The following is a 27,213-nucleotide window of genomic DNA, read 5'->3' as shown; positions in this document are numbered from 1 at the left end:
GAATTCTATTATCAACATGGATATAAAGAGTCACAGTAAAGTAAGCTACTATAGATATTACACGCCAATATAATAAAGAGAAAAATACAAAATACTAATTTATAGGATTTTCTAAATTAAATGTTTTTGGTCTAACATATAAGCTTTGTTAAAGCACTTACAATCCACAGGGGAATCTTTCTCCCTGGTTATAACCAACAATTAAAAAAAATCTATTCTTCCATTCTGTACTAAGAAACAATAGCAATTTAAAACGAGACTACGTGTTTACTGCATCTTTTATTAAGCAATGTTTGGTATTCAAGTTGTTTATTTACCAACCACTACTAATTTAAAAATGATTATTCACAGAGCTTGGCTGACACCATGAATGATGTATAGACATGTTTTGACTAAAGAGCTACAGAGTTATTAGCTCAGAATACCATTTAACCAAAATAGCCCTGCTAATTCATCTCCATTTAAAACACATGGAAAAACCAAAATAAGTGTTCAATGTGAACAGGAAAACAGATCATTAGTGGTGGGGGGAGAAATTGTGTCTTAGTTTTTAAAAGACCATAAAAACAATAAAGAATATTATTTTTAAAGTAAATCAAAAATATTTTTAAATCCTTGAAATTACATATTTGATAAACCTAGACACAATTCTAGGAACTCACAAGTACCTTATAATTTACCAACTAAACATGTCTTTTGAATCTTGTGTTATTTCATATATAAACTAAAAATACATACTCCCTTTTATCAGACCTGTTTTTTTCTACAAATTTAAATAATGCAAACTAAATTTGTCTAAAAATTTCCAGTAGCATCTGGCATCTAAAATCAATTTTTCACATATTATATTAAATTTTGTAATATTTCATTATTAGAAATTGGGATTTTTTTCTATGAAAAAGTATCAATGTGCCACATTAAAATAGGTTGTTTCTGATAAATAAATTAAAAATAAGTAAATGATTAAACCTATTTAAAATAAGATAAATAAAGAGAGAGATATAGCGTAAGAGCTTGTATAATAAGAACAGCGTAATTAGTGGTCAAAGCAGAACTCGGATGCTAGAACCATTAACAATATTTAATTTTTGAGGAAATCTCAGAGGGAACTGACCACATAAGTGTAAATATGTAAATATGTACTTTCAAAACGCCCTGCTATTTTCACTGAGGGAGTATGGTGGTGCTTACCCCTAGGGGCATGTGCTCTCACTGGCAGGTCTGTCTACATATCTAACGGTGGAAATGAACCTCTCACATTTGTACTCTTTCAAATGCACAGGAACAAATCCTTTAGTCCTAGGGTTGAATTTATTCATAGCATCCGAAGTTTAAAAAGTACAATTCAAACACCATTTAATGGTGCTTACCTTGGTCTTCAATTTTTGAATCTCTGCTTCTGTAACTGCATGTTTGATTTGCAACTAGAAATTGAAAAGAAAAGAAAAAAATCTGAACTAAGAAAGTGTATCTATATTTTTGAAGTCTTGGCGGCTAGAAGAATACCTTATCACATAGCAGAAGGCCCAGAAAAGTGCTGCAATGCAGCAGGTTGTAAATTAAAATGTCTAGTGTGTAGAATGACACTAGGTGCACACGAATGAAACACGGGGTCTATGGCCCACACTCCCTAAAGGATTAGGTTAAGGATTTAATGGCTCAGGGACTAAAGAAAAGAAAAACATTTCCTAGCCCTCTTTGCAGCTCTTCCTGTTCGGTCTGGGTGTCAGGGAAATGTTTCAGAGCCCAGAGCCTTGTGGCCGGCACGGTTCCGGCAGGCAAGGGGGCCCGCGGCCGTGCGAAGGTCCGATTCCGAATCTGGAAGAAAGATGGCGCTATGGTTCCGCGAGTCCCACGCACCGAAGGCCGAGCCGCTCCTACACAGCTCGCGCCGCTGCCAGACGAAGACCAGGATGCTGCGGTTCCACAGCGACATCGGTGATTTTTTTTTTTTTAATTGCAGGAAAGGTAGAGATCCAGATTTATGCCCCCCTCCCCCCAGATCGACTCCTATGGAGGGCCTAGACCCCCAAAAGCTTCGGCTGCAGTTTATTAGCACGGGAGCCACCGTTTACATTTGTTTTGCTTCTCCCCTCCCCCATTTTGTTTTCTCTGTAAGGGTGAGAACAACAAACAAAACATTCATTTCCTTAAGGGACAAAGAAAATGCACCAAGATTTACAGAAAACAGTTTACGGGTTGAAAGTCTCTTCTCTGAAATCCTTGGGGCTAGATGTTTTTGGAATTCAGAATTCTTCCAATTTCAGAAGACAGGGAGAGGCATTTTCCATAAATTGCCTTTTACCCACAGCTTGGTCCATGGAGGCACTCGGATCGAATACACGAGTATTTTTGCCGCCCAATATACGTATTTCCCGCTAAGTGAGGTAGATAATAGAGACTACAAATAGTGTCCCGTCTGTTTTGGTCAGGTTTACCACCAAATGAGTTTGCTGCAAAATTATTGTAAACAAACTGTTTTCAGAGTATTTTGGATTTAGAATTGTTTAAAAAAAAAAAAAGGCTGCAAATGCCTAATATTTCTATGATCAAATGAGTCTAAGGTTTTCTTACCAGAAAAAGTGAGTCAGTTGATGGAAGGATAGAAACATGCACCTTGGAGGTCATGACACCTCACAAAGCTCAGCGATCTTTGGTTTGTAACTTGCTTTTTCCTGGTTTTCAGCCAGCTAGTAGGGGCACCAGGGAAGGATGGAGAAGGGTGCTCCCTCTTCCATGCTCTCCGGTCTCCTGTTACATTTAAGGCCCTGTGGTCTACACTGCTATAGCTCTGTTACATCTCTCAGTCCTGGGGTGGGGGGTGGGGGTGGGGTCTTGAAACTGTTTTAAATTTGATTCTGCCCCACTCACATCATTTCTCTTACTTTACCACTTCCTGACCTGCACACTCTTGTCATCTCATCAATGTGGCTCCATTCCCCCTCATTGGCTCGTAGGGGCTCCTGCACTCAGTCTGTAGAGAGGAAGGATTCTCTGTGCAGCTGTCATTCTTTTATGAGGCCCCAAACAGGCAGTTCTGGCTCTCTTGGTTTCTCTCCATAGCCTCGGTGGTACAACGCTTAACCTACCCACCCTTAGGAGTTGCTCAGAGCAACAATGTACCTGGCAAGTGCTGCTCCAGATTCATGGCAACTCCCTTCCACCTCACTGACGAGGTCTGAGCTTACCCAAAGCCCTAGTCTGGATGAATCTCTCAGGAGCTGACAATGCCAGGCAACCCGGCCCGACATGCTCAAATGACCGGTATACTCCAGCTATGAGTCCTACGGTGAACACATTACTTGCACCATCACCAATTCTAACATTTCTGGACTCCCTTGAAGATGTGGAAAACTAGGGCACGTAGGTGGAAATTGACCTGGCTTAGATTTTACAGTGAATTGCTGTTAAAACCACGACTAGAACCTAGATCTTCTGCTTTCTGATCCAGTGCCATTTTCCTTAGAAAATAAGGATTAATTCAATAGGCATTTATTGAAAAGCTGTTATGTGCAAGATGCTATGAGGAGAAAGGATGACTCTTTCCCCTTCCAATAAATACCAGTGTTAATCTCCTCCACCAGTATAAACCTAATGAGCTGAAAATGGCGAAATACTTGGATATTAGATATGTTATATATATAAATGTACACATGCACGCATCTAGGTTGTCAGGAATTATTTTCTGTGGAGATCTTATACTTCAGTGGACACACACTCGGGCATCAGCAAGTCCATGTGCCTAGGATTGATTCTGAAGTATCTGGAATTGTTACCGACAAGAAGAATGACTCCATGGCCAAGCGTGAAGCTACACTGAATTCATTCCAGGCCTCCCATGAAAGAACTCCACGACGCTGGAAAATCACTGAACCTCTCTTACCTTCACTTTGCTCACCTGTACAGTTCTTCATAGGTCATAACCTTCTTTATTGGAAGATTAAATGAGATATAACCCATGTAAAGCTTTTACCACAGTGGCTAGCACAGAATAAGCCATTTAAAGTTAGCCCAGATGAAGGCAAGAGTGATCTGAAGAACTCAAATGTAATTACCACAACCACACTTCTTAGCCAAAGTGCTAAATGCTGTAAAATGTCACACCTGAAATAAAACAAATACCTCTGCTTCTATTTGAAGAGTAGCAAGAAATCAAAAGGGCAGATTTTACGACAAACACTGCAACCATGGGGAAGTGCCAGATTTGATTTTCTCAGTGGTTGACTCCCTTCAACACAGGGTAACCAATATACGGCATGCAGCTTGTTGGGACTTTGGATTTTCTTTGTTCAGATCACTGTGACCGACAGCAAGCTGCTTCTCTGGGCCCCGGCTTCCCATATGAAAAATGAGAGGGGCTAGATGGGAAGAACTCCAAGGCCCTTGCAAACACTACAGGTGTGACATTTACGAAATGAAGAGCCTGGAGATGGTTGTCATGGTTGCAGAGTCTAGAAATTCTTGTCTCAAATGAGCATGTTTATTCTTATGAAGGCATATATAGATTAATCCATTGATGTGAGGGACAAACCCAGGTAAAACTGAAACAGCCAGATTGATCTCCAGATATCCCACCCTCCCGTCCCACCAAAATGGATAACAGAAGACAACAGGACTCATTATCAGTGAAGTCAGAGCACTGATAAAAGCTTGGAGTGCTAGTAAGTACAGCCAAATTCTGTGGATACAGGAAAACAGACTGAAGTCTGTAAATTCAGACATTATTCAGAAGACGGACAAAAGTTTTAGTGCAACGTTTTCTTAGAATTCACAGGGCCTAAAATGACGGACACGTAATTATTTTAAGGCTGTATGCACATTAAGAGAATTTCTACAAACCCATCTCTATTAACAGGAAAAGTATCAAAAATAAAGTTATCATAAGAAGTAGGAAGATTGGTAGGAGAAGGAAGGGAAGAATGAAGGGGGTGTAAACAGAAGGGGGAATGAACCACGAGAGACTGTGGACTCTGAGAAACAAACTGAGGGCTTCAGAGGGGAAAGGGGTGGGGAAATGGGATAGGCTGGTGATGGGTAGTAAGGAGGGCACGTATTGCATGGTGCACTGGGTGTTATACGCAAGTAATAAATCATGGAACTTTACATCAAAAACTAGGGATGTACTGTATGGTGACTAACATAATATAATAAAAAATTATTACAAAAAAATAAACTAATCGAACTTTCATTTTATATAAGAAGACAGTTTCAGTAGTACACGCTGCAGAGCCAGTAAGTGTCAGAGCCAGGTTTTGTACTTTAGTCCATGGTTCTTTCCGCTAAATTTCTTACATTTGTAGGACCCTCTATCTTTTTTATCAGCTCCTTTATCATTGCAGATGAGTCTGTGAGGGAGGCAGACAAGCACAGTCCACATCATTGTTCAGATGGGGCCAGAGGCCCAGACAAGTTACATGGCTTCTTCAAGTTCCCAGTGGAAGCAGATGCTAGAATGGAAAATATCTCAGGTCTGACTCTCACTACCTCTCTTAACCTCTTCACCATGCCTAATCAGCTTTGTGATACATTTTTTCAATTAATCCTCAGAAAAACTCTTGAGCCTTATGTCATCATTGTGACCTCCTAGTTGAGGAAGTATTGCTTGGGCTGGAAGCAATGGATCACTTCTGGTAGTCTCTGAGTGTTCTGACACTAAATACAAAATGGTGCTCCATCAGCTGCTGTTATTATTCACGGAAGTTAGGAAGAAACAGCTCCCTCATTATTCAGCTAGCATTGACTTAAGGACACTGTGTGCTGTGCTTGTCACATGACACAGAATCTACCTTCAGAACACCTACTTTAGGAGATTACTAAAGATCACCTTCTGAGAGAAGTTCCTAGATCACCCCGAGAGAAACATCACAGGGAACCTGCTCCAAGATGAACCCGCTCTTCAGATGACCCTTAGGCTTTGGCCTATTTGTCTTATCTCCCACTTTGGCAAATGGGCAGGAGGAGACTGACATACCTCCATTTCATGGAGAGAGAAGAAAAAATTGCTTTTCAAAGAGGTTAAGTGACTTGACAGCAGAAGCACATTTGGTGAAAGGTTGTGTTTTCTTACTCTAGAACAGTTCTCTCTCCATGTGTTTAATAAACTTTCCAAAGGACAGATCAAGGGTTCGGACATTACCACCTGAGACTGGTCAGGCTGACTGTAGGGGCAGGGAGTCAACAGGACTGGTTAATAGAAACCGAGCCTAAAACACCTGCTGGAATTTTGGGGCTTCAGAAAATCTAGATTTGGAGAGAATACTTGGGAAGAGAGAATATAAATAAAAAGAAAAAGTTAAGGATTGCAGGTCAGTGTCTTAACTTACAAGACCAATCTCATCTCTTATCTTTTAATGTGAATACCAAAGATGTCCACCCTGGGATCACAGCACAAATAAACACATGCCTCCTACAGAGAGCAGCAGCTCTTACATAACACTCTGCAGGTGTACCTGCTGTGTACATTTTGTTTATTTCTTCCAAAAAGATGAATACAGAACATGTACCCTATCACTGAATCAATACAATCCAAATATAACTGTGCTACAAATAGAAACATCCTTATGCAGAAACAGAAATGGTAAGGCTGAACTTCTACACGTTCTTTACCTATCCTGTGCAAGAATGGAAAACATTTTTCTTTAGAAAGTGCAAAATACTATCTTTGCAGCAAAGATTTTTAAGAGATCTCTAGTGCTAGAGATCTTACAATCAGATAAGAGCAACATTCTCTGTTCCTAGTTCACAAGGCTGAAATAATAAATGATATTTGCATAGAACTTCATAAAGTGGTTTCAGCATTGGGATCAAATTTCTTATAATTATCTTTGCAATTATTTGATTGAAGTCTGTCTTACGTATGACAGGGTAGCCTCCACAGAAGAAGTAATCGGAACTGTTTTTGCCTGTACCCAGGTGCTGTTAAAATGAAGCTACGTCATATTCCGTTATAATTTATGCTCAAAGCTTTATATATGGTCCCAATATTAACACTACCCAAGTGTTTTTCACAGGGAATAGTTTATGCAAAACTAGCCGAAGTTGGGTGATTGAATAGTATAATAATCTAATCTGAATGGTACCACTAATTGCAGCATATGTAGGCTAGGGTGAGCTACTCCAACAAGGTCACTCTCCAAGCAGGTATTCATAAACTAGTTATTAATGATCTAGATGAAAATGGATGTAGGTGAAAGCATGTAATTACAGTTTCTTTTTTAAAGAAATATCTGTTTGCTGCTAAGTACACTATTTTAGATAAACTATTTTATAGCTCCTCTACATGTTAATGGAAAGTTCCATAAAGATAACTTTATGTTATTTTCTAAGGCACTTACAACTTTCTCTAGATTATTTTTCATACATTTTCTACGACTTAAGTAAAGTAAAACAGTACAGTGTTTAGACTCCATTTTTTCCCTCAAGACCCCCATGACCACTGAGGACGAGTGTGAAGGGAAACACTAGACAACTGGTTTAAACTGACCAGCAGTTTCTGATTCAGCCTCTTCCTTCTCCCCACTAAATTTCCAGTGAAATCACATTAAAAAAAAAACAAAAAACTCCCAAGTTCAAATGGACACTGAACCCAAAAACATGTTATTAGAATATGAAAGAATCACAAAAGTGAATTAAGAAAAGCATCCAAGTTTCACTCCAAGGAGAGAGGGATGCTTTGTCCATCCTCAATGACTACTGGAGATCCTGAGTCTAACCAGTGAGAAAGCTGGGCAACCTCTACTGTCTTTCCCAGGAACTGTCCTCAAACCAGGTTCTCCAACTCTCTCAGGAGTCCACATTCATCAGAAAGCAAGAACCAGAAAAGGAAAAGAATGCAGGAAGACTGCTGAGCAGCGGCACACTGCATACTTCGAGCTCCAGACCCCAAACTGGAGCAAGACAGATAGGGATGATCATAGCAAGGGTTCTGAGAGCAGGGGATAATCTTTTTTTTCCCCTTCAACTTAGAGAACTGAGTGCAAGATTTGGAAGTATCTCACCGAAGCATCACCTAAGTATCACCAGATAACAGACTGCCAGAAAACAGCAACCAGACAGGAAACAAGGCACACATATATGTCCTCCTGATGTGAGTCTAGAAATGGGATGCGTAATTTAAGAAGTGGATGACTGCTGACCATACAAACAGTTTTTGCCTCCTTTCCAGATAAATATAGGACAAAAAGGCAAAACTGAGCCCATTACTAAATATTTTAAGTGAAGGTAAAGATAATATCAACTTAAAAACCCAATTAAGTAAACTGGAAAAATGAGGTTATCTCATTTTTATAAGTAAAAATACTTTAAGGTAACTCTCTGGACTACAGGGATAGAAAGTGATGGACCACAAAGAATGGATGGAGAGTAAGGAAACTAAAAATGTTATAAAGGAATTAAGTCATGTTAGAGGTGCTAAAAAGCACAAATGAATTTGAGGTTAAAAGCATATTTAGGGGCGCCTGGGTGGCACAGCGGTTAAGCGTCTGCCTTCGGCTCAGGGCGTGATCCTGGCTTTATGGGATCGAGCCCCACATCAGGCTCTTCCGCTATGAGCCTGCCTCTTCCTCTCCCACTCCCCCTGCTTGTGTTCCCTCTCTCGCTGGCTGTCTCTGTCTCTGTCAAATAAATAAATAAAATCTTTAAAAAAAAAAAAAGCATATTTAATGCTACAGAAAACTGAATCATTGATATGAGAGGACGCATTTTAGAACAACCTCAGATAGAAAAAACAGAAAAGAAAATATGAACAAGATAATTAATACAGAAGACAAAGTGTTTCCAGAAAAGAAACAGCAACAGAGAAAAAAATAACAAACTGAAAAAAATGTTAACTAAAACCAAACCAAAACACAAATATAAAACAAGGAAAGCAAATTAAAAGAAAAAAAAAACTCAACAAAAGGAGGCCTACTTGAAGAAATTGTGATAAAAATGTAAAATACAAGACTAAAATAATACAAGTAACCAAATGCCAGGTTGGCATTACACTTTTTCTTTACAGTATGCACCTAGCTCAAAGCAGTGAATCCTGCCCTACAACACTGTCAGGAAAAAAATGTTGTGAATCAAAATATTAAACCCAACTGTCATTCCTATGTCATGAAAATTAGATTTTCCCATTCTCAGTATAGGAAGCCCATGAAAGCTATAACCTCCATGAGTATTTAATAAATTACTTAAGGATATACTCTGAGAAATGAGAAATTCTGGTGTAGAGAGAATAATAGTTGAAACTGAGTAAGTCAAAAGTCTAGCGACTTATAGTACACAGTATTATAAAGCTAACTGAAAATGCGACAATTATATTTTAACAATCTTGTCTTAGAAACCGAGACTCTATCAAAAACATTCAAATGATATTGTTTTAGAATATCCACAAGGTATTGTTTTGTTCTTAATTTTGAAAAGTATAAAAACAGAGAATAGTTTTTAAAAACTTAAAGATAATCTCTACCAAAAATCTAAACATAAAAGAAACATAAAGCATAAAATGAGATGAGGTGAATTAAACTCTGAATAATTATAACAACAAACTTAAGCTGCTGAAGGTTTGTACTAAAAGAGCTCTAAGATAATAGTTTCAAAATTTACAATAAAACAGAGTACTTCAATTAAATTTACATTATAAAAGCAGGTACATACACATGTTTACAAAAGTGTGTTTATCCAGCAACTACAAACAAAAGTAGATTAGTACCATCAAACAAAGAATATTAAAGGATAAAAATCTTTAAGTCATATTTTATATGCTTTCAACATAACATTAAAATAGATAATCAAAGCTACTAACCACAAAATATAATGAGGTATAATTTTACTATATGGGTCTAAGTTTAGTAGGTTAAATAGGAAAAATGATAGAAATACAGAAGGTGCAAAACACATAATATCACTTTTCTCACAATACCCATATTAATCTATAATAAAAGCACCACTTTAAAAGAAATCAAAATTTACAGACAATATTATCCGACCACAATGTAACAAAACATTAGAATAATAAAAGTTACAAATTAAAAACTTTCCTCAATTATTCAAGTCAAAGAGAAAATAAAAACATTTAAAAATGAAAAATATAGACTATTTGTAAAATGACGACAAGAATGAACATCAAAGATGTTGCCAAAGACTTAGCTGAACAGAGATTCATAGTTTTAACTGCTTTCATATTTAAACAATAAAGTATTATAGTAAATTAAGCATTTATTGCCATAAGTTAGAATAAGAGAAATCAAACATTCCAAAGGATAACAGAATGATGGAATAAATAAAAAATAAAGATAAAATGACTGAATTAGGTAGGGGCAAACAGTCAGTTTTTGTTAGTGTATGATGTTGTACTGCACTATTTACTACCTTTCCTGAATGCAACTTTGGAGATGCCAGAAAGGGAAAAAAAAAGTCTCATTCATCAATTAAAAAAAAACTTGTAAGAAATTCTTAAGAGACAGAACATAGGTGTTTCCAGATATGTTGGGAAAAAATGAGTATATGAAGCAGACAAGTGTCTGTAACTAGGAATGGGAGACAGCGATCTAATGAATCTTTCATCTTATACATGTGACTGGGTAAACCTGCATCTGGAGGTAAATCAAGGACAATCTATTCCATTCTCCTGAGGTTTAGACATCCTGTCCACAAACTTAAACTTCGGTGCCATGTGGTAAAGTACTAGCACCAACATGGTGTTTGTGAATTAACATCAGGACAGCACTGAAATCCCATTAGCATTAGGGAGAAGTATAGGTGAGTTGGAACTCATTATTTTGTAAAAGGCATGCTTATAAATATATCTAACCAAAACTCCTGAGATACAAAAAGATTGAAGAGGGGAGGAATGCTACGGCTATTATTTTTGTTAAATGGTAGACATAGCTACTGATCTGCATTCTATGTTCCTAGGGGAAAATAACCTAAGACTGAGTCAAAACTACTCATGTATAATCTCTAGAAGAACTGAATGAAAATGCATAACTTTTAAGCAGCAGATGAAATTTTGATGTATCTAATGGCAAATAGGTAAAAGATAAAAAAGAAACAAGCAGAAAGCATGAAAATTATAAATATAAAATAAGGTGGCAACTCTAAGTTCTAATATTAAAGTGATTAAAGTAAATGTAAATGGGTTAAACTCATGAATTAATTCACAAAGACTCTCAGAGTAGTTAGGAGTAAGATTTAAGAATAGGTTGGCTAAAGGAAACACATTTGAACAAAAGGCTATGGAATGGCTAAAAACAAGGATGGAAAAATAGATATTGTGAAGCAAACATGATCAAAGAGAAAGGCAGTGATGAAGTTTTACTATCAGAGAAAATAAAATTTGGGGTAAAATGCATCATAAGGGACAAGACAGATGTTACAATAAATCACAAAGTTGTAACAATCTTGAACATATATGCAGCTGATATCAAAGATTTAAAATATATGAAACCACAACTGATAGAATTACAGGAAGGAAAAAAATAACTGTAGTTTGTGATTTTAACATATGCTTTTCAGAATTAATAGATCAAAAAGACAAGAATCTAAGCCATGCTATGGAGGAGAAACGTATGTTTTTATTATTACTCATATACACAAAATTTTTGTATGCATGAGGACTATTTAAACAAACTTATTTATGAATTAAAATACAAAAGAACTCTTGAAAATTCTAAATAGCTATCATTTGGAATATGTTTTCTGACCAGAATATGATAAAATTAAAATCCGGTAACAAAAGGATAACAAAATAAAGCTACATATGTCTGGAAAGTAAAATATATCACTAAATCATTCTTGTATTAAAGAGGAAATCTTGGGGTGCCTGGGTGGCTCAGTCAGTTAAGTTTCTGCCTTTGGCTCAGATCATGATCTCTGAGTCCTGGGATCAAGCCCCGAGTGGGGCTTCCTGCTCAATGGGGAGTCTGCTTCTCTCTCTCTCTGCCCTTCCTCATGCTCATTCTCTCTCTCTTCCTCCCTCTCTCTCTCACAAATAAATAAATAAAATCTTAAAAAAAAAAAAAAGAAGAAATCCCAAGAAAAATTACATCTAAAAGACAACGGCATTCTAAATGTAAAAAATTGCAACATGTAGCTAAAAATCAATATTTAGAAAAAGTATAGCTTTAAATATATTTATCAGAATGCAAGAATTATCAAAAAATGTACTAACAAATGCAACTGATCAATACTGAAACAAGAAAGGAGGAAAAAATTAAGATATTGTAGGAAATTATAAGTACTTTTTAATTTAAAAATTAGGAATGTAAAGGTTAACAAGAGAGACAAAAATTCTAGAAAAACAACTAAGAAAAAATATTCAAATAAAGAAAGAATGAAACAAGAATAATTATAGACAGTAAAGATTGCAGTATTTAAAAAGTATATTATAAAAATGTTAGAAAATATGAATGCTTAGAGGAAATATATCACTTTCTTGAGAAATGCAAAGTACGACAACTGGTACAAGAAAAACTTGAAAACTTGAAGAGAGTAATAGTTTTATAGAATGTTTTTAAAATCTTCCTCCACAAAGGCACAGATGGTTTTATAGCTGAGTAATAATAAACTTCTAGGGAACAGAAATTTCTATTTTATGCAAGTTATTAAATCTCTCTTATAAAAGTCGTTTCTGAAAATAGAAAAATAGAGAAAACTTTACTTATATTGAAGCTAATGTAACCTTTGTCACAGCTTTTGATTAATACACTCTAGTTAGATGTTCTGTTACATATAGGTGGATGCGTGTGTAACTAATAGAGGGGACTATAAAATTTTAGAAAGGGTCAGGGAAAAAGGCTTGAATTAAACAGATACACTCCATAAATTTGGATTAAAAGAGTCAGTGTGATAAAAATGTAAGCTCTCTGCAAGTTAATTTAGTAGTTTAATGTAATTACAATAAAAATGCAAAGAAGTTGTTCCAAGGGAATTAATAAAGTGATTCAAATGTTTTCCTGAATAGGCTGAACACTACAAGAATTTTTGAAGAGTTAGATGAATCAGATTTATTCCATCAGTGTTTAATATATATTCTAACAGAATTGCACTAAAGAATGATTTGAAAACAGAACAGAATATAAAGGCCAAAAGCAGGCCAGAGTGTAAAGGCACCAGTTCTGTAGATAATAATGCTGGCCTTCCAAGCAGAGGGAAACACGGAAATGAGCATTTAATAAAAGTGCTAGCTATCTTGTCAATTATTTGGGGAAATTAAATTAGGTACCTGTCTTGAATTATACAACAACTTCCAGTATATGTTTTATGCCATCCGTTCACCAAATATTTAACCACTAGCCATATGTCAAGGACTATGAGAAAACAGGATACAAGAGTGAGCAAAAACAGAGGAGCCGAGAGGCTGGGAGGAAGAAAGGTAATAGGCCAAAAGGACGACTGATTGAGATAATGTCAGTCTAATGTGCTTTACTCAAAGAGTACAACATGTACTTGTTTGATATAATGCAATTAAGAGAACCCTCTGTAATAGGAGACATTGTACAGACCCTGATACACATGACTCCCCATCTCCACCCCACATTTTGTGCATAATCTTGTGAAAAATATCTCGTGCTGTAAGTATTTGGGCATTTATGTTAATCGCATACAGAAATTTAAAACCGTGATAGTGGCAGTGTACAAGATACGAATGCTGTGACAAATGCCATCAGTGGCAATCTCCTGAAGAAATGAATATATTAATATGTTAAATATATAACAAAAGAGAATACAAGAATTAGAAGTGAAATAATGTGGTATTTGTTTGATCTTGAGGTGAGGACGAACCTCCAATTCTTCAAACCAAATTAAAAGAAAACTCCAGATCTGGTTACTCAGGCTAAAAATAAATCAGCTGTGTTACATAGAACGGGTCCAGATCGTGCAGTGGCCTACACCAAAGTCAGCCCTCATTTCTGTAAAAAGCCAGAGAGCAAATAATTTAGGATTTTCAGGTCACATGGTCTCTGTGCAACTACTTAACTTGGCTATTATTGTAGCATGAAAGCAGCCACAAACAGTAACTAAAGAGATGACCACGGCAGTGTCGAATACAACTTTATTTACAACAAAAGGCAGTGGGCTAGATTTGGCCAACAGGTCACAGTTTGTCAACCCCTGGGTCTAGACCACGCAGTTGTCTACACAATGGTGTACACCTCAAACAGTATTTACAGAGCACGGAGTCCTTGGCTCAATTCAGAAAATGGAGGCTATAACCTTCCATATACTGTTTCTGCTTTTTATACTCTTTAGCTTCCATAAAAGAATGTGGACCCCACTTCCAGCTCAATTATCTATCAAAAAGTAGGGTCATACTCACCTGGCCACGTGGATAAGCTCTATTAAAGGCTTTTGCCCAGATATACTACTTTGACTTCACTGCCTCAAAGCTGGATTGAGAGTTACAACACTCAAGGAAGGTTTTTTAAAGAACAAGTGTCCATCTATTCTTCTAGACGATCTGTATTCGTGGGCCAAATCAGAGGTGCAGAGAAATAGGTCCCTAAATTGCCTCTTCCTCACACTCAGCCACTTCCAGTAGAACTTTCTTTTTCTGCACTGCTCTTTGGTTTGAAGATACCAGTTGATGCAGGAAGGACTAGCCCTAAGATAAGCATTGCTACTCCCACAGTAAGGGAATTCTGAGTTTTGGGATCATTATAGAATAGTGTACTTCATTTGTCCCCAAGATGTTTGTATCTGATTTAGAACTAGGAATAGTCATAAATCATCTTGAAAATCCATGTATTTTGCCTCAAGGACTCTGTGAACTATACAAATGGAAATGGCGCAACCTGACAAATAATGGTAGGTGGGAGAGAAAAGGGCACTCAACACACTGAGTGGCATAAATAAATTTCCCTATCACCAAGAAAAGCCATTTTGGTGGTAACTTGGCACTAAGTACCACAAGTCTCCAAAATACTCATATTCTTTGATCTAATAATTCCACGGTGAGAAATTATCCTAAGGATAAGTACACACATATAGACTGAAGTGTAACTTTTAAGAATAACAATTTTTTAAGACCTGGAAACAAAGGAAATGTTCCAAGACAAAAAATAAGTAGATCAATGATAAGAGACCCATATACTAAATCAACATCATTTATGGAAGAACATTTGATGACATGAGAAAATCCTGAAGTACAATTATATGTGTATCAAGAGTAGGAATTTAACCCAGTATGGATTGTATAATCCCAAATACCACAAAATTAAGCTCATGAATGATTTTTTTGGCACTTATACAAATGTGCATTTTCCAAAATTCTATAATAAACCTAAGTTTTTTTAAAAATAAAAATTTACATTTTAAAAGTACATTTCACTTTGATACTGGTCTCACACGTATAAATTTATCATAAGGAATTATAAAGGCAAGTCAGTATTTTAGGCATGGTAGGTACAACATCAGAGCATATAAAACTGAACTCATTATGATACATCAAAATGAGAAATTATAAGTGAAAGAAAATTAGAAAGCAGAAATAAAATTAGAAATTATACATTTGCAATGATCAACCTTGTTTTTCACATATAGGGGAACTTTTTCTTCCAAATGGTCAAGTCCCTAACAGGCTCAAAACCACAGAGCTTCAGTGCCTCAGGGTCATCGTGGGGAGGCTATAAATAATGACACACTTGCCTTGACAGTGGAGGATGTTTCCTAAAACAATGAAGAATAATCTGTCTGGGGACCTGTTCATCACTGTTTCTGTTTTACATGTTGGAGTTTTGAGTAGTTAATCTGGAAGACGAATGTGTGGGTTATCTGCATCTATCTGCCCTTTCGGGGTCCTTTCTTGGTCCTTTTTGGAAAGTTGCTGCCTTGGGAGACTGACCTCTTCAGACTCCTGCCTGGGTTTGGCCGATAGGAGGGAGGCATTCACAGGAGGGGAGAAGGGGCTGAGTGTATATCACCCTTGTCCCCAAGATGCAGTTTTTATCAGTGGCTGCATCTTATAAAGATGCCCTTCTTGGGGGGAAAAAAAAAGAAAGAAAGAAGAAAAAGAATGTCTTTTCCTCTTTACTCGGTAAGGCCTTCTTTCGGGAGGAAGCTGGAATGACTGCCTGCTGTTGCCAGTCCCGGAGCACCTCCCCATCCCTGGGTAGTTCTAGTGACTCTGTTCAAATTTCATTCATTAAACTTTAATTTCTTCAATTAAACTACTTAGGTATGTCATCTGATTCCTTTTGGGATCCTGGCTATTTTAGGAAAAGAAAAAAAAAAAACCTTTCTAAGAAATTACCGCCTTAGAGGAAAGATTATCATCAGGTCCCCAAAATTCTATCAAGCTGAAAAAATACAACCTGCACTTCTCATGAAAACTGCACATTTAAAGCCACAGCTTGAAAATATGGAAGAACAGACCAGTCATAAGCTATCACTACAACAAATAGCAAGCATTTAAAAATTAATGATTGTGGAATGAGATCTACCTAAATTTTACCTTGAAATCCAGTGAAATTCAAGACAATGTTATCAAAAGGCTTTCTTTTGAAAACTGATTCTTCTCGGTACACTTTTCAACCAAAAATATAGACTTCATAATGGAATGGAAAGGTACAGAAAAATACTTTGCAGATCAGCAACTTACCTCTTTGAACTTGTGACTGAGCTTGCTTGTGTCCAGATCTGATGGGGAAAACATGTCCTCATTTTCAGGCAGCTCAAAGACTTCAATGGCCATGTCACTGCCAGGAAGAACAGGTCCTGCCTCATCTTCCTCTTCATCTGTGGCATATTCTCCTGTCTGAAAGGAAGGGGATTTCAGAGATCCAGCTGTCTTCACCCCAGGTGGAAGTGGGTTATTTGAAAATATTTTATAAAAGAGAAATAAAATATGTCACCAAATGGTGAAGTGTAAGTAGGCTTTTAAGTCAAGCATGCCTCATGCTGCCAATGTTATACACAAATGTTAGTTCAAAGATCCAAAGTGACATGTCTACACCATACGTAAGTGCATTCCTACCTAAAAATCTAACAGCAGCAGTAGCACCTTTAGTATAGCAGTACAAGTTGGTCTCCATCTGAGTATGCGGTGGTTTTATGAAATAAAATTATATTGCTAAGGGAAATAAGTGATTCCTATAAATCCCCACCACTGTGTGAGTAAGTCACCCAATACTGAGAGCAGGGAAGAAGGAAGGGGAGATCAAAAGATTCACAGAGCTGGAAAGGACCTTAATTAAGTCTTACGAAGGTTTAGCAGATGGATTCTCCTAAACTTTAGAGTTCAATCAACTTTGTTTTGTTTGCTAGCTAACGTGTTGGTTAACCAGTGACCTAAATGAAAACCAGAGGTTTCTGATAGCCCACAGAGGTGTATTGCTTTGCCTACACAGCATTTTGATAAATCTTAGTATTTTGTCAATGTTAAATAAAAAAATTTACGTGAGATTCTAGATTTCCAGTTTTTCTTGAGAAAGCCAAAGATATGGCAATATGGGTATGTTGTGACGTGAAAACCACCGGCTAGTTAGCAGTGGCTGCCCCTCTGGGATGGGTCACACACCTTCAAATACACCAGAACTTTCATAACTCTGTACTGCTATATGCTGTTAGCTTCATTCCTTCATGATACCCACAGGCCCCTGTAGCTATGTGAGTTCATGGCCCCTGGAATAAATGGGCCTCCATACCTTCCTTAGCATTATTAGAAAGTAGCTCCTCTCCTGGCAGCACTCCAAGCTATGAGGCTCTAACTCAAAATAATTGTTTGAAATCTATACCTTATGATATAATTTAAAGACAAATAACGGATTCACCGGGTTGAGAAACAAAGTTCATTTAATGTGTCCCTGTTCTTTCAGGTAGTATTCTATATAATATATAACACAGACAAGAAATCATATTGCCTTTAAGAACACTTTCATAAAGTGTGTGGAGTGATTTATTCCTTTGATTAAATAGGCTTAGCATCTGATTGCTGTTTTTTTCTTTTGGTTCTATACTACATTCTTCTTGGAAAAGTTGAAATCCTATCTCATTTAATGTTTTGCACATGAAGGAAATCTGGTCATTAACCTCAATGTAATAATTCCTAATGTCTGAAAGGCCATTATTAAATTGCCATTCTGATTTCTCCTTTTCAAGTAACGTAATACTGGTTTCCCCCTAGGTCTCATTCTCTGTCATTGTCTTTGTGCCTCTACTCGGACTTCTAAGTCCTCCATGCTTGTTTTAAATTGTGGATCGCAGAAGTAGGCACAACTTCCAGTAAGGAGTCTGAGGGCCGTTGACCAGGGTGGACAAACTGCCTCAGCATCCTTCAGACATGACTTCCTCACATGAAGGCTATTATCACGAAGACCTTGACTTTGGTGGCATTTGCATCTACAAGTAAGCTCAGTGTTTCTCTGGGTTGAAACAGCTCCTCAAGGACTCAGAACCCCTGGACTCTTTAGAAACCAATCTGAAAATGTGTAAACTCTAAACACCATTCCAAGTGTCTCTGGCACTGGCAGGAGAAGGTAGCTGAACAGTAGGGACTGCTGATTCTAGGTAGCTCCCACTTGTTGGTGTGATTACATCCTGTAAATCTTAGAAGAACCCTAATTCCAGATTTGGTATGACTTTTTGTGATATTCTGTATATTAACTCATCTCCTACTTATATATATATATTTTTAGAACCAACAGGTACTTTGTAAGTCCCAGTGATGTTAACTTAACTAATAGAAATGCAGTAAGGCTGGTAAGGACACAATCTTGATACCTTGCTGACAGTTTGGTTTAGACACTGGGTGCTTGTTTTTAATCCTAATTACAGCGAGCAGCAAAGCCATGCCTTCATTATACAGGCCTGAAGCAGGTATCTTAAATTCACTTCTACATCACCAATCTGATGAATTTCCTGAGTGGCTCCATAAAAATCTTAAGCTAAATTTAAAGTCTGATGACCATGTGGCACATTTTAAACATAAAGTTGAAATGATCAATTTGATTTCCCTTTGCCAGTTTGAAAATAGATACTTCTTTATTATGTGTAAGGGAATGAATATAAACATGTGCCTAGAACAGGGCCTGACATATAATAGGCCCTCAACAAATATTTTTAAAAGAACATATCCAAGAATGCCTATTGCACTTGCTTGGTAATATCTATAACCTCCTAAGGAGGTTTTCAATAATATATATATTTTTAAAAAATGAACTGCAAAGGCATTTGTTAAGAAGGCAGTATTCTGTCACTTTTATTTTTTAACACTTTTTACAGTGAGTAATAGGATTAGGGTATATACAATATATGTAATTCTTATCTCTAAGTATAGTTCTGGCTTTGTCATCCATTTTAGTTATCAAAATTACGTTCATAAATGTAAATGTATTAAGAATTCTACCTCTTGATTCATTTTTTTACTTTATCAATCTCAATATCCAAATTATCTGCGATTCTGCTGAAATTCTTTTTATCTTTCATCTTTCTACCTCCTAATGTTTTCTCTTTCTAATTAGTCTAAGAAGCATACTAAGATCAAGATAACATCTTTAGTGTCTTGATTCTACTTATTACTTTTAGAGGTTCTGGATGGGGGGTTTAAAAACTATCGTGCTGGGGTGCCTGGGTGGTACAGTCAGTTAAGCGTCCGACTCTTGGTTTCGGGTCAGGTTGTGATCTCAACGTCTCAGGGTTGTGAGATTGAGCCCTGTATGGGGCTCTGCACTCAGCAGGGAGTCCACATGAGATTCTCTCTCCCTCTCCCCCACTTTCTGCTCCACCCCCTCCTGAGCACGTGCTCTCTCTCTCAAATAAATAAATAAATACTTAATAAAAATAAAATAAAAACTATCATGCCAAGTGGAATTTAAAAAACAGAACAAATAAGCAAGGGGAAAAAACGAGAGAGAGACACAAACCAAGAAACTGACTCTTAACTACAAAGTGATGGTTACCAGAGGGAAGTTGGTTGGGGAATGGGGAAAATAGGTGACGGAGACTAAGAACTGCACTGGTTGTGATGAGCACTGGGTGTTGTACGGAAGTGTTGAATCACTATACTGTACACATAAACTAATACTGTATGTTAACTAACTGGAATTTAAATAAAAACTTAAAAAAAACTATCTTGCCAATCTCTCTTGCTGATCATTTATCAATCCCAACATAAATAGGGTTTATAATAAATGATGCATTTACTACAGAACCTCATAAACATCTAGAAGTTAAAAAGTTACATTTAGTAGAGTAATAATAATGTGTTCTCCTGATCTATCTTTATTGAAACTGGACATCACTTTTATGGTTAATCTGAAAATAAATTACATGGAATGATAGGTTAGCAGAATTTCGTAAACCTCAAAAGTAGATTGGACTGAATCTGACATTTACAGAGGAAGATGGACAATACTGTATCAAAAAAAAAATGCCACAACCAAGTATTTCCATTGGTATCCATCTCCTTCTCTTTATTTCTGGCCAGATTCAGTATCTTTCAAGTAAACAGAGACTCCTGAAAGTTTTTTGTCCCAACCTGAAAATCCATTTTAAAGGAAGTGAGAATAGTTCTTAGTGTAAGAACTGACAGAGATAGTAAGGGTTCCTTTTCACAACTCATCTACCTTCTTGATTAATATACCTTTTTATTGCTTTCCCAAGGGTGTAAAAAATGAATAGCAATTCCTTTGTAACTTACTGTGTGCCCAACACTACATTCCTCAAAGACTGTATGATATAGGTATTACTATGCCATTGTAATTAGAGGAAACTGAGACTCAAAGACTTTACCCAACGTCAGACAATTCATTATGTTGTTGAAGCTAACATATCCCAAAGCCCATGTTCTTTCTTCTATACTATGCTGCCTGCAGTCTACAGAAAGTAAAGCTTTATAGGAAAAAAAAATGGGAATACATTCCTTTCATATTTCCCTAGCCAAAAATGTTGGTGCGTAATCCTGTTGTGTTGAAATTCACCTTCCACATCTTTGAACGTTTTCATTCAATTCGCTCTGAAGACTTGTCTCTGGTGAACTGCAACTTTTTCGTCCTCTTCTTTTCTCTCATAACGTGCTCACCCTGGCCAAGTGCACAGAAGTCTCCTTCAAGAGGTTTGGCTGACTGATGTTTCACGCCCTCTTTCTGACATAAACCGGAATCGTAGCATATCATCTATAGAATTATTGCAGGATCTTAAAATGGATGGAAAAGATACTTGCAAAGCAAAATGAATGCAAAATTCCTCTAGATGTTTATGGTCTGTCTCTTTTACGTTTCCTTCTCATATCTAATTTCTTGAGCTACCAATCTTCACTGACTCTTCCCAAAGCATTTCATCTCATTTTCATGGACATAACTTCCTTTATACTCATATGACATCGGAGCACTTCATATTTTATTAAAACACATAATTACAAGAATAGTAAGTACAGCTGACAGGTTCTGCCTCTTGGTAAACATCTAACTTTCGACTGGTGGGAGCAAAAGCATGAGACATTCTTGAGCTTTGAGCATTCGGGAGAGCTGTAGATCTCAGTTTAGGTTTTATAGAAGGAAGGGATGTTTTCTGTTATATTGGTGAGTTGGTTAAGTGGAGGCCAACTAGACAATCTTGATTTTGAAGTCACGTAGGCCCGGATTCAAACCCTGGCTCTACGATGTTGGTAAAGTTAGCCTCCAGATCTAAGTTTCAAAGTCCTCCTCTGTCATGTGAGAATAAAAATCCCTCCTTAGGATTTACCACAAGGTTGTCGTGAGATTAAGTTAGAGGTGCCGCTAAGGTGTGGCACACGGCAGGCCCTCGAAACAAGCAACCGCTGCAGCTGCTGGTCGTGGTGCTGACAACACGGCAACATATGCCACGGCTTCTCTAAACCCCAATCTTGCAAGCAGACATTCCCGAAGCTTTGGTCTTGGAAATATAACGTCCTAGAAGACCCTGCCACATGGATCTTTCATAAGCAAATCCGTCATGTCTGAAGTAAAACTCTTCTTTTCCCTAAACCTGTTCCTCTTCTTACATTCCCAGTTTTGGACGGAGGCGTTGGCTTCTACCCAAGATCAAGAAAACTTCCAGGCCTCTGTTGTCTTCACTTACTGGCCCCTCCTCTCCTGCCCGAGGGATCCAAGATGAAGAACCATCTACTCAGCTCATCCTATGAAGCTGCTGCCCGAAGACTCTTCTAATTCACTCCTTTATGCTTCTACTATATCTTCATATCACTCATAAAACTTGGTCGTTTTTATATCTGCCTTCTATCAACCACTTTGAACTGTAAGCTCCTTGAAAGTGCCAGGTATGATTTATTCCTGTAACCCCAGTGTGGCTAGCACACTGCTTGGCATATAGTAGGCACTAAACAAATGTTTGCTGAATAAATTAATACAGTTTTAGCCACATCTGCACGGCACAACAGAGCCCTGATTTTCCTGTTAATTCTCAGCTTTCAAGTAAGAAATATAGTGAAGCACAGCTGCAGCTGGGGCCTAAATGACCCTTTTGGGGATTTTCTCTTGTTGTTAGGTTCAACCATTAGCAGTAATTTTTGCTGTAGCAATGTTTGCTCTGGTAAATTCCGGGAAACTAAATGGTGCTAATCATAAAAATAGCCTTGATTATGCAGTTTTTGTTGGAATTTGTTTACTGGATTTGAATTTGGTTATATATATTTTCAGACTCAGTTCTGTTAGAGAATAGAAGAGAGTTGCTTTTTCTCTGGAGGAGAAAGACCTCAAACTAACACTTTAATGTTTAAAATTCCTAACTCTGTGCCAGCCATCCAGATGGCTTTCAGCAAAAGCATCCCCTTCTTTGCAAAGGCATCTCTCTTTCCATCTTCTGTCAGTTGACTTCTGTGTGTCCTTGTTTTGCAATGTTAGGCCGCTTCGTCTCTTTGCTCATCTTTATAATGGGAATAACAGCATCTTCTTCCTAAGGTTGTTGGGAGAATTTCCAGGAGTGATATCTTCAAAATATTAATCACAGAGCTTAAAATACACAAAAAGGCCGGGTGACTTTATGACTATGATCATTTTCACTATCCCTGGCTTCTCCAAGACAATGCCAACAAAAGCAGCATGGGTGTGGGGGCTGGAGAGACCAGGGCCCCAAAAGAGAAAAAACAACTTCACAGTTGCACGATAGCTGGCAAGTCATTTAGCATACATCTTCTGTGCTCTCCTCTTCTATAAAATGGCCCCAAAGATACCATAGTGCACTGAGAGGATTCAAAGAAATAAAGTATGTAAAACATCCACCATGATGCCTGGACCAAGATATCTACTGATTTCTCAAGTCATTCGAAATTTTCTTGTCACCCTTTGTGCTCGGAATGTTTTCTGATATTTCACTTCTTTCTACTGTCTAGCTAACTAAAGCAAGAAATATCTACCACCTCTATCTAGGTTGCTGATATGGCCTTCCATGTTCCCTGCTTTCAAGCACTCAGCTCCTCAGATAATTGGTAATACTTCTGGCAAATTATTTTTCCTAAAATTCTGACTAGATAGATTGAAGATTTGCCTATAAAATTTTTGTAACAATTCAAACTCATCTTTTCCCTTCTTAAAAACTTCTATCAATTGTGGTAGACAGTTTATAAATGAGCATTTGATTTTACAGTATTTTAATACCTTCTTTAGGTGTTTGTTTGTTTTTTTCCCTACCCCTTCCTTTTAGAAAGTATACTCCTGAAAAGCAGGGACTCTATCTCCCGCCATGGTAGGCAGGCTCTAAAATGACCCCTTAATGATCCTTCTTTCTGGGCAACCATGCTCTTCTATAATCCATTCCCCCTTGAATGTGGGCTGGACCTAGTGACTCACTAGAATACAACTAGAATACAACAAAAGTGAAGGGATGTCCATTTTGAGATTAGTTTACAAAAAGACTATGACTTGTATCTCTTTTGTCCTCTTGCTCTTGACAAATGATCTGCCAGGTTGTGCGTGGCTCTATGGAGACGACTACATCATAAGGAACTGATGTTTCTGGCCAACAGCCAGCAAGGACCTGAGGCGTGCCAAAAGTCACATGAGGGAGCTTGGAACTGTATCTCCCGTGTCCTGCCAACAGCTGCAAGTGAGCTCAGAAGCAGATCTTCCCCCAGTTGAGCATTCAAATGACTGCAGCTCTGGCTGACACCTTATTTGCAGCCATGGGACAGATCTTGAGTCAGAGGCATCCAGTTAAAAGGACCCACAGATACTGTGATGTATAAACATTTCTTATTTTAAGTTGCTAAGTTGTGGTGGTAATTTGTTATACAGCAATAGAAAGGGGGTACTGTCATAGCAAATGCAGAAAAACGAGGAAGTGGCCTTGAAAATAGGCAGTAAAGGAAGGCTGGGAGGATTCTGAAGAGTACGTTAAAGCAAGCCTGAATCGCCTTGAACACACGGTGAATGGAAATCCGGGGGGCGGGGAGGGGGTTCGTGTAGTGGCAGGAAGCTTAACAACATTATCACCTTCTATAAGGAGAAAGCTGGAAAGGTCCCTAGTGAATGGAGTGATCTAGCTAAGCAGATTTCCAAACATGTGTTGAAGGTGCTGCCGGATTTCTTCTTGCTGCTTATGGTAAAATGTGACAGAAGAGAAAAATCGAGAGGACCATTAAACAGAAAGAACCAAGACTTCATGGCTTTGAACACCTTGATTCTAAAAAATAAGAAAAAGTTTACAAACAAAGTTCAAAGCCAGGGTACGGCCAGGAGAATATGGTCTAAAAATGAAGCAGAGGGTGGAACTAACATCTTTTGTTAAGAATGCTGAACTTAGGTATGGAGATGCCTCAAAAAACTAAGAATAGGAATTCCATTGCTGGGTATTTACCCAAAGAATAAGAAAACATGAATTCAAAAAGACATATGCACCCCCATATTTATTGCAGCATTATTTACAATAGTCAATATATGGAAGCAAGCCAAGCGCCCACTGACAGATGAATGGATAAAGAAGTTGTGATATATGCACACACAATGGAATATTACTCATTCATAAAAAAGAATGAGATCTTGCCATTTGCAACAACATGAATGGACCTAGATGGTGTTATGCTAAGTGAAATCAGTCAGAGACAAATACCATATGATTTCACTTATATGTGGAATCTAATAAACAAAACCAATGAACAAACAAACAACAAGCAGAAACAGACCCATAAATACAAATAATAAACTGATGAATGCCGGAGGGGAGGGAGGTAGAGAGATGGGTGAAATAGGTAAACGGGAGTAGGAAATACAAGCTTCCAGTAAGGGAATGAATAAATCACGGGAATAAAAGGTACAGCATAGGGAACAGAGTCAGTGGTACTGTGATAGTTTTGTATGGTGGCTACACTTGTGGTAAGCACAGCAATATTTATAAACTTGTCAGATCACTACCTCAAATCATTACGTCAAATCACTTGTCAAATCACCTAAAAACTAACGTAACATCGTGTGTTGATTATACTCAAATTTAAAAAAAAGAAAGAGAACTAAAAGCAGTTACATGTACTATAATCTGTAACACTCAATTATTAAAGCAATTTTCAACCACAGTTTCTTAAATTTTACTTTTTGGAATATACTAATCTTATCCATCTCAAACTCTATAATCTTTCCCCCTTCCAACAATTTTACTATATTGAATTTGTGGTGAGTATTCAAATACCAAATATTTTTTAAAAGATAGTTTCATTTTCTTTCTTTCTTAGAACAAAGCCCCTTAAAATAGTTGTTTCTAATTATAATTACATTGATTGAGGAACATGAGCCATAACCCCCCCAAAAGAATTCTGAACTGAGGTAAATCATATTTTTTTTTATAACATGCAGTATGCAAGTCTGTCATGTGCCCTGAAGAGAGACACACTATTTTCCAAGGCTGTTCACCCTACACACATCATTAAAAAGGTAATCTGAAAGAAAGGCCATGAGTGTCTCTGCTCACAAGACACCCAGAGAAATCATAGACCCATAGAGGAATTGTCTCCCAATTGATATCTACCCTTGCTTCTGTACCATTCTGGCTTCTGGTGAATTTTTCCATTATTATGATTTTCCCTCAGCTACACTGATCAGTGTGACCACAGCGGCTAGGACCAAATCCATTCAGTCTATTTCATATAATTAAGACCACTATTAAATGAAGTTCAAGCAACAGAATGAGTTCAACTTGCAGTAACTGAGATCAACCATATTCCCCAGGCTTTCAGACCCTACTGGCTAAACAAATCCTATAAACCATCAGGGTCTACCTTAGAAATTCAGATGGCTTTCTCCTTAAGTTTCTTTATTTATACCACTTGGCCCAAGGTATTAATCCAGATATAGGATGTATCAGTGATTGCATAAACCTGGTATTGGCCCACAAGAAGAAAGTCTAGGATTTAGGGTAATTCTACCACCTAAAACAACCCTGGCCAGCGAGTTGAGGTTGATCTGAATGCCTTCCAGGACTGAGGTGGTGTCCCTCATCACTTAAAGTCAGGAACAAATTTTGTATCACCTTATCTAATTAAATGAGTTCAACCCAAGAATAATTGCCTGCACAATACATATAAAAAACAAGTCAGCTATTACTTTGGAAAGCAACCATTAGTAAGCAAGAATAGCCTCATTTTAGAAGGATCTCTAGAATCATCTAAGTGCTGTAAGATCTAATGATGGTGTTTCTTTAAATACATGAAGGCCTCTTACAACCACCCCAAGGTGAACCTATGTGAGCAGACCAAAGAGTCTGATCAATTACCACAATCTGTTTCCATATTTGCCATCCCAAACTCAACCTATTAGTCTATAATTTTCCAAGTGACAGACCAAACAGTTAGGTCATTGACAACAGCTCCAGAGTCAGTAAAACATTTAACACGGTTCATCAAGGGGAGTATTACCCAGACCTATAGGAATGGCCTTGAGTTATGCCCATTGAGCAAAATGACCATGTCCATTTTTGGGTCTGCATAGCTGGTGCTGAGTTTGGAAAGTCTAGTAGACAGCTTAAAACAGCTTAGCTTAACCATCAGTGAACCAAAGACCAGGCATTTAAGGAAACCTCTATGAACTGAGAGCCTCACTGCGATAATAGCCTTGTTTCAACAGACAAAATAACGGATAAATTTTCCACAAAATGGAAAGCTGCTACTTGTTCATGTAAATCTAAGATGCTGCTGGGAGAGCAGCTTTCTTGAATTTATCATTACCATTTGACAAGCAAGGTTTGTTAGGCCTTTCTAACCTTATTGGTCAGTGAGTTCAAGTTGACCCATGTCATACTGAGAATATTAGACCAGAGAGTCACGAGGCC

The 27,213-nt window shown here is 37.5% G+C and overlaps 1 protein-coding gene across 7 annotated transcripts in view; it reads right to left on the bottom strand.

Moving 5' to 3' along the window:
- PPP1R9A (protein phosphatase 1 regulatory subunit 9A) overlaps positions 1 to 27,213 on the bottom strand; it is a 320,733-nt gene that overhangs the window by 54,479 nt on the left and 239,041 nt on the right. For all 7 annotated transcript variants that reach the window (XM_034667864.1, XM_034667870.1, XM_034667875.1 and 4 more), the window contains 2 exons: positions 16,583 to 16,738; positions 1,371 to 1,424 (listed from right to left, as the gene is read on the bottom strand). In XM_034667864.1, coding sequence (XP_034523755.1) covers positions 1,371 to 1,424; positions 16,583 to 16,738 — 210 coding nt within the window. The remainder of the gene's footprint in view (positions 1 to 1,370; positions 1,425 to 16,582; positions 16,739 to 27,213) is intronic.

This window comes from Ailuropoda melanoleuca, chromosome 1, assembly GCF_002007445.2.
Source record: "Ailuropoda melanoleuca isolate Jingjing chromosome 1, ASM200744v2, whole genome shotgun sequence".
Classification (NCBI taxonomy): Eukaryota; Metazoa; Chordata; class Mammalia; order Carnivora; family Ursidae; genus Ailuropoda; species Ailuropoda melanoleuca.
This window is presented reverse-complemented; position numbering and strand designations above follow the sequence as displayed.